The sequence below is a fragment of the Nicotiana sylvestris genome, chromosome 10 (assembly GCF_000393655.2).
Source record: "Nicotiana sylvestris chromosome 10, ASM39365v2, whole genome shotgun sequence".
Lineage (NCBI taxonomy): Eukaryota > Viridiplantae > Streptophyta > Magnoliopsida > Solanales > Solanaceae > Nicotiana > Nicotiana sylvestris.
The window spans coordinates 9,362,866-9,370,826 of record NC_091066.1 but is presented as its reverse complement, the minus strand read 5'-3'; the positions used below and the strand labels follow the sequence as shown (position 1 = coordinate 9,370,826).

General features: G+C 31.2%; 1 protein-coding gene across 4 annotated transcripts; it reads right to left on the bottom strand.

The window, feature by feature from the left end:
* Positions 1 to 810: 810 nt before the first annotated feature.
* On the bottom strand, positions 811 to 7,167 carry LOC104232413 (uncharacterized). Of its 4 annotated transcripts, none has more exons than XM_070160376.1 (11): positions 7,065 to 7,167; positions 5,790 to 5,900; positions 4,608 to 4,741; positions 3,913 to 4,099; positions 2,792 to 3,073; positions 2,654 to 2,712; positions 2,535 to 2,571; positions 2,376 to 2,447; positions 2,115 to 2,269; positions 1,844 to 1,975; positions 811 to 1,600 (listed from the first exon to the last, which is right to left on the bottom strand). In XM_070160376.1, exons 5-9 carry the CDS (start codon positions 2,947 to 2,949, stop codon positions 2,182 to 2,184), a joined length of 414 nt encoding a protein of 137 aa, XP_070016477.1. In that variant the 5' UTR covers positions 2,950 to 3,073; positions 3,913 to 4,099; positions 4,608 to 4,741; positions 5,790 to 5,900; positions 7,065 to 7,167; the 3' UTR covers positions 811 to 1,600; positions 1,844 to 1,975; positions 2,115 to 2,181. The 4 variants fall into 4 exon arrangements, with proteins under 4 accessions (XP_070016477.1, XP_070016475.1, XP_070016476.1 ...); XM_070160374.1 differs by having other exon boundaries at positions 5,790 to 5,914; positions 7,067 to 7,167; XM_070160375.1 differs by having other exon boundaries at positions 5,790 to 5,907; positions 7,067 to 7,167.
* Between the last annotated feature and the right edge of the window lie 794 nt (positions 7,168 to 7,961).

The window sequence follows — 7,961 nt, the reverse complement described above, 5'->3', positions numbered from 1 at the left end:
CTTTTCCTATTTTGAGAATGTTGTTTATTTCGGACAGTGTTGTATTTCTTCTTACTATTGTACTTCTGACACTCTTAGAGCTTATGTACTCATTGACACCAATTTTTGGGAGGATTGTATTACGATTTTCCGCTTGATGGTGCTGTTCTAAATGTATTTATGCTATAAATCATTGTTAGACCTGTTATGTTGTGTCATCATGACCGTGGGATTTTAGAGTATGACTAAAAAAGAAAAGGAAGTTTTCAAAGTAATCTGCAGTAATTGACCGGCCTAAAGTCCTCAAAAGGAGTCAACGGGATGATTAAAACTAACAAAAACGCGGTTTTGAAAGGTTTTATATGTGTGAACCAAAACTCTCTGAACTCTCTGGTAGAAATCCTAAGATACAAATGTCATACCCAACACATTTGGACTATATTTGAAGTCATGCTCAGCTCAATTCACTGCCAGAGGAACGAATTTTTTAATAATATTGAACTAATGAGCTTAACTAAAGTGACATGAACAATAAGAATTAATATAATCGATCCTAACTTGTTTGAGATTGAGGTATTATTGTTGTCGGCATTGATGTGGTATTTATGTACTTAGCTCAAGTCAATTACTTTTCTCAAGTACAAAAGAGCATTATGATAGGTACTAGGAATTAAGTTTCTATTCCCCATTTGGCTATGTTTATTATACTTCAATGCGACAATGTTCTTATGATGGAGGTGATTAGGAGTTAATACTTTTCCGTAGATTTAATATTAATGCTCAATTTCAGGTCTATAGAGAAACAAAATGCCCTTGAGCTGTGGGAAAAGATTGAATAAAAATGAATATTCTTCTAGCTTTATGAATTTCATACATGCCATTGAGGGGTTTGTCCCCATTGCTGGCTTCTTTAACTTTCAGAAGAAGCAAGAATTTCCTATTCGGTCTATTTTTGAGAAAACAATAAATAAAACTAAAGAAAAATCTGTGTCCTATAACTCTACTTCATTTTCCTCCATCGGAACAAAAACGAAAGGCATTTTCTGGTCCCCTGAGCTGAGGGTGCAGGGAGATGTACCCCGACAAAATAAAAGAATGAAAGGCCGCTTTGCGTTGGATGCCTCTGTTGTTGTCTGGGAGAGCGTCGAAGCTTGCTTCTTCTCTAGAGCATTAATTGATCTCTCATAATTCTTCTAATTAAAGCCTATGATCTTTTCTATCTATGCAATACAATATTTACATGGCTGAAATAGAATTTGAGCCTGTGTTGGCTTCTTTTGCTGTGCCTAATTCTAGCATATCTGCTGCTGCAGAATGAGGCTTGACAGAAGTATCTAAGTTGTGATGATTCCCTTCATGTCGTGCTTCGAAAGACCAAACGAGGACTAATGCTACCATTACAACTGCGAGGAAAACAAGTCCTCCCCATACCAAATGCGCGCTTTTCTTCAATGGTTTGCAATGTTTGTCAATGATATCGTCGAATGCATTAAATACTGTGTCACACTGAGTTAAGTTTTCCATTCCAGGGTACACGTCGAGGATTTTCTGGAGAGCAATTGTGTATGCCTCCACATTGTTGAAATCTCTAGGGGAGACCATCACTCAACATCCTTAAGAACTTCATCAAAGAAACGAGGGTTCAGATCAAAGGTAATGGAGAACTAATTCATGATGCTGATTATGGGGCCAATTTCATCTATAATCACTCAACTCTATTCGTAGAGTCACAGAACTATAGTAGGTAAAGTTCAATTACTTTAGTGTGACGAGAAACAATTGTGATTTTAGTGTTATAGTAGTGGATAAAGTTCAGTAATTACAATTCGTGATCATGTGCAAACTTATAGAATTTTGTACTTACCCCAGGGAGATCCCCTATTCGAATTGTAGTAGATGAACAGTTCCGTGGCTGGTAGTTGTATTCTGGTGGACCGGAGAAAGGATTGCAGATTTGTGCAACATTTCCATAATCTGTAGATAACCTTTGGTTCACCTGCAGTTATCCAACATTGATAAATACGATGGAATCTTTATTGACAATGGAAATGTGAAGGGCATTGAAATATTTATGTGTGCGCGCGCATGGCTTGATTTATTATATGGTAAGAAATAATATGAATTTTCAAGTTTACCTCGTTAACTATTCGATGTACCCCTTCACTGACATCATAAAGGATTGATTCAGCTGAAACCAATTCATCACAGGGAAGAATTGAGCTCAAACTGCTGTTGTAGGGATCTGACTGGAAATTTTCTAGTGCATGCACTGCATGTATCTCCAGCAAAGCTGCAAAAATCATTTTCTATAATTTATTAGAATCCAAAGTAAATACAGTTTGGTAATGAAATAAATATATATCAGCAAAGAATTGGTTGAGAATAGTTTTTCTTACTTGTCTAAGAAGTAATAAATGCCAAAAAGAAACCAACACAGAGTTGTAAAGATCCAACACAATGTAATGAGCCTGCATTAATCAATTACAAGAATGTATCAGAATTTTGTACAGTACAGTATTTTTGTCTTTTATTTGATTTTGACATAACATACTTACAATTTAAGGGTTCTTCTAAATTTGAATATCCCAAATACTGCAATTAAAATACTCACACCGTTAGTCACTGTACTTAACCAATGCAAAAATATAAAAAGATCAAACTAGATAGAGTTTACCTGATAGGGAAATTACAGCAACCAAGTTTAGAGAAATAACCACTGTAGTCACTATGTACCTGTATGCGCGGATCCGGATTATTTGAGCAGTAAATTCCGAATACTGAATGATTAAACAAATTAAGGAGAGAGACTTACACTATCTTGAGAAGTTTCTCGATTAGTCGTCTATTTTTTCTGGCTTCTCTATGTATATCATCAGCCTGTCTGTCAAGACTCTGAGATGTAGGAATCAAGAAGTGAGCTGCTTCTTTGCCTAAATCAGTTCCTTCTAAGCCATTATTCATTTCTTTCATGGCTTCGGTTGTAGTGTAAATGGTCTCTGATGCCCCATCTGCTGTATCTATTATAATGTCCACTACTGTATCAGTTCTTGAATGAAACTTTTCGTTCCCTCCTAGAACAAGGCCTGTTGCTGTTCTGTGAAAATTGTAAAAGGTGTTTCAGTTGCTTGAATCTTGCATAGTAGTATACTGCTCCCTCCGTTACAATTTATGTGAACCTATTTTCTTTTTATTTAGTGTCAAAAAGAATAAAACAATTTATCTTTATTCAATAATTTATAGCCACACAAAATATATGTGCCTCATTTTACTCCACAAGTTCAAAAGTCTTCTTTTTTTTTTTCATTAAATTCGTGCCCAGTCAAATAGATTTACATAAATTGAAACGGAAGGAGTAGTATTCAAGAAATAAACTATCCATTAGGAGAATGACTTTTTCTTATCACTCTCTCCGTCTGGCAACATTCGAATGTCAAGAGTTAAACGAGTTTTTTCTTTGACCATAATTTTTCATATTCCTTTTAAATATTTTAAATTGTTAATTATTGTGACTTGTAGTAATATTTACTTAGTTTTCAAATATATGAATTTTCAAAAAACTTAAAGATTCTAATATGAATTTACAGTTGAAATTAAAAAAATATTAACTCCCAAAATCTGAAACTGTCTCACATAAATTGAGATAGAGGAAGTATTAACTCAACTCTATCTATTATAACTGTAAAGTCACTCAATTATTTTTTACCACATTAAAATAACTCTTTAATATAAAAAGTAATTAACGTCAGAAAACTCAAGCCCCTATAACTAACTATAGAGTTGCTTTGATGGATGTTGTTATAGTTGCTAAAATTTAGTAACTTTACTGTTATTATGAGAAAAATTAGTTTGTGACTTTAATGTTATAGTAGATAATGTTACCTTTCTATACACACATTTTAAGCCCTTGATGCAAAGAATTGTAAAGTAACTTACATGGCTAAAATTGTCAAGAAAATGGCTGAGAGAATAAGGCAGCGATAGTAGTGTTCACTATGACAAGTTGATCTCTTTTTGAGCTTTCTGTTCTTTCTTTTGCAGCAAAGGATTGAAGCAAGAAGAAATAGTCAATATCCTAAGCCAAACAAGAGCCACACCACAGCAATGGCATAGCCATATATACCTGTAAAGATGGTTGACTGCACCAAATATTAAAATTTAGCTTCTTGAAATAAACTTGTTTCCTACATGACCCAATCTTTCTAACATCCGTACCTAATATCTTGAAATTTAACAAAGTTATTCACATAAGAATCAAAATGATGTACTAATAATTAATAGTACTACTATAAGTGAAACGGCAAAAAGTTTAGAAAATATTTTTCCTATTCGAATTTATCATAGCGATAAATGTAGTTTAACAATGGAATAGCAATTCAAAAATAATTAGTAGGATAGTTTATCCTAAATTGGGAAAATATGGTTTTCGTAAAAAACGTAAAATAATTAATATAATATTTCAAATGTAAAGAAAAATCAATAGCTAAATTTAGAAAGGAAAATAATATTTTAGGTGACATATTAACTACATAGAAGAAAGAGTTTAACTCTTTTTACACTATGTAACTTGTACTTGCTAGTTGCTATAACATGTTAAATCATATTGATAGTGTAAAATTTTGCTAACTTACACTCCAATAATGTTTCTCCGTAATGTCATATCCTCCTTTATATTACTTGAAATTGTCCAAAGGATCAATCCTCACAGTATCATCTGATTGCTGTATGGATCCTGACTCATTCTCTATTTCAACCAATTTTTTTTCTGCAAAATTAAAAAAAATCATTTTGCACAAAAAATGAGAAGAAAACAGGAATGATTAATACACTTTCAGCTAGCTGGGACATAAGTTGCAAAAATGAACAGCGTTTAATTGATAATGCAAGGTTTGCAATAGCGCCCTTAAATATTTCCAAACTCTCGTATGCCTAATTTTGTGATGATAAATGATAATATACCCCAATGGGAAAAGTAGGCTAGGGTTTTGAATATTTATTTACATCTCACTATCGCACGATTAAAATGTTATTTTATGCCTTTGTTTCTCAACCACGTTATTTGTTTCAAATGTCATAAAATATTTAATATTTTAAAAACCACTATCACTGAATTTTATTTATTTTAATACACTTTAAAAATATTTATATAATTATATCATTATAAATTAAAGTAATCACAAATGATTTGTATGATAAATTATTAAGTAATTCGAAAAATAAATAATAACTAATCCGATGTAGTAATGTGTTAAACTACACTGATAGGGTAATAATATACTATTAGTATATATCACCTAGATCCTTTTAAATATATGTCTGTATTGTTGAATGTTGCAAATTTTATGTATTTTATAAATATTTTTTAATTAAAATCTTATAAACTAATAATCAAATTGATCATTAATAATAGCAAAGTATCAAATATAGAAAGGAAGGAGCAAGTTCAAAATTGATGAAAACCTAACCTAACTTTCTCTGTTTTTTTCTTTTGTGTAGCAATCAGGGTAGACTAGACTGTAGCCCCATTTTAGTATCATCTTCTTTCTTCCTTTCAATTGATGTGACTAGTTTGATTCGACATATATTTTTCTTTTAAAATTTTTTTAAAATTTATAATCGTCATAATATTTGTGTAGCTATAAAATATTTAAAACTTATAATCTTAAATATTCTATAGTTAAATGAGTAAAACAAAAGGTTCAAAATTAAATTATTTTTAAATATAAAAATATATGACTCTTTTTAAAAAAATAAACAAATAAGGGATGTTACAAGAAGAAAAACGAGAGAAATTAACGGTTCTCACTTCTCACCTGATTTAATTATTTGTCCATCAAGACTACTTAAGTTGAAGGAAATGAGGATAGCAACCAGTAGCAGGGATAACCCCACTTTCCTCCTTTGCATCCATTCCATCTTCTAACCTGTAACCTGTCAACTGCCAATTAACTATTTATTGCGACAAATACTAATTAATTTGACTTTTACTTCAAGAAACACACGCAGACAAACAAAAAGAGAGAAAAAAAAAAAGAAGATGGAGCACGTCACTTGAGAATTAATTACTAAATTGGGTTTGTAAATATGGAATTTGAAGTATTTCTTATATATAAGAATAATGATATGATCATTCTTAATACAAATTAAAAATATATATTATAATAATTCTCATACTATTGTTAGAATAAGCTATCATTGAAAAACCAAATATGGTCCTGAGCCGACGATAACAATATTCTATCCTCACAAAAATAAGATCTGCGTAACACACTATTCTCTACCCTATGGTATGAGATAATATTGAATATATATGTCATTATTGTTGTTGATGGAAAACCAATTATGGATATGTTACAACATATCCGATGTTCTGAACAATAAAGGCCAGAAAAGAAAAAGAAGAAATTAAAGAAAGGAAAATGTAATTGTAGTATCATTCATTTCTTCTACTTCCTCCACCAAACTGCTCATAGGACCGATACTACTACACTAACCTACCCCCACTGTCCACACAATCCCATCCCACCTCACGCCCAACGCAAAAAGATAACCAAATATTATCTCTGTATTAATTTATGTAGCCGAGTCTATACTCGATATCAGTAGCTAATAAAATATGATATTAAGAATACAGTAAAAAATTAAAAGTTTTCAAATATAAAAACTATTTTTTTAAAACATATATAAAAAATAATAACACATAATATGAAACATCGAAAATATTAGACTTTAAGTACAAATCTCTTTCACGTATACATACACATTATAATAAAATCTTGAAAGATAGCTAACAAGAGATCATAGGAAGGGAGAGGGGAAAGAGGAGTTACCAAAAAACCAAAAAGGAATTTAGAATCTAAACTCCTATTCAGGTAAGAAAAAAATATTTTCAGACTTATTCATAAAGGAGAAGGATATCTGAAGTTTTTAGGTCATTTTCTTCACGTACGAGGTATACACGTTAGCCAAAATTTTCAACCATTTTAGAGTAATTTTGATTTCCAACTAATCTTTGAAAGTGCTTAATCAGAATCCTATAATTAAGAAGAGACAACAAAACAAGAAAAAAAAAATATATACACACACACACAATCTAAGAAAGAATTGTCATCTGAGTAGCAAAAACTCTATCTCTGGCTTTCTTCTTCAGCTAGCACTGTGCTTTCTTCGAGGCTTTTCGTCTATACACAACTCAAGGAGATAGCCAAGCTTCTTGTTTTTTGAAGGTGAAGATGATATATATATATATATACCAGAATAAAGGGGATTACAAAATAATAAAATATAAAGATGTTGTCTAGTAATATATTCTCCTCCTTCTTTGAAACCTTCTTCTCTGATAGTGGGAGTAGATTGACTGATGATACCTGAATATTTCCGATAATAGGTATAATTGTTTTCTATATTTATCTAAACAGATTCTGTTATTTTGTTCTAGGTAGATAAAATGTACTGCTAGATCTATTATAGAATAGAATCCACTATCTATATCTATTATAAATTCTTCTAAATTTTGGGTAAGGCCTCTAGCAAAACTTTCTGGATAGGTGTAGTTGTTGCGGTTATTGGACATTAATAGTAAAAATTCTTTGCAGTTAAATCTTATATTTGTGAAAATCCTACTCGGTACTCTCTCTCTTTTATTCTATAGACTTGTAAAGTTAACATCTTAGCTAAATTATGAACTGTTATTACCCCGTAACTTTTTTTTTTATCTCTTCTTCCCAATCGTTTAAAGATTTTACTCTTTTCTTAACTTCTATTTCTTTAACCTCACCCCGGCCATGGTTAAACACTTATACCCTTTCTTTAGCAATTGGGTTTTTTGACCAGTTTTCCCTAGGAATTTACAGGTTAATCCATCATATTTGTTAAGAAATTGGGAAGCTAACAATATACTAAGAGTGTTATATAATAATTTAATGTACAGACATAGTGTTAACTAACTAATAATCATAAGAACAGTAAAATACAAACTAATTAAC

Coding starts and splice junctions, on each gene's coding strand:
- LOC104232413 (XM_070160376.1), bottom strand. CDS start 2,949: ATGAAAGAAATGAATAATGGCTTAGAAGGAACTGATTTAGGCAAAGAA. Junction 2,713..2,791: donor GAGAAACTTCTCAAGATAGT/GTAAGTCTCTCT, acceptor CCGCGCATACAG/GTACATAGTGACTACAGTGG. Junction 2,572..2,653: donor TGCTGTAATTTCCCTATCAG/GTAAACTCTATC, acceptor TTTTAATTGCAG/TATTTGGGATATTCAAATTT.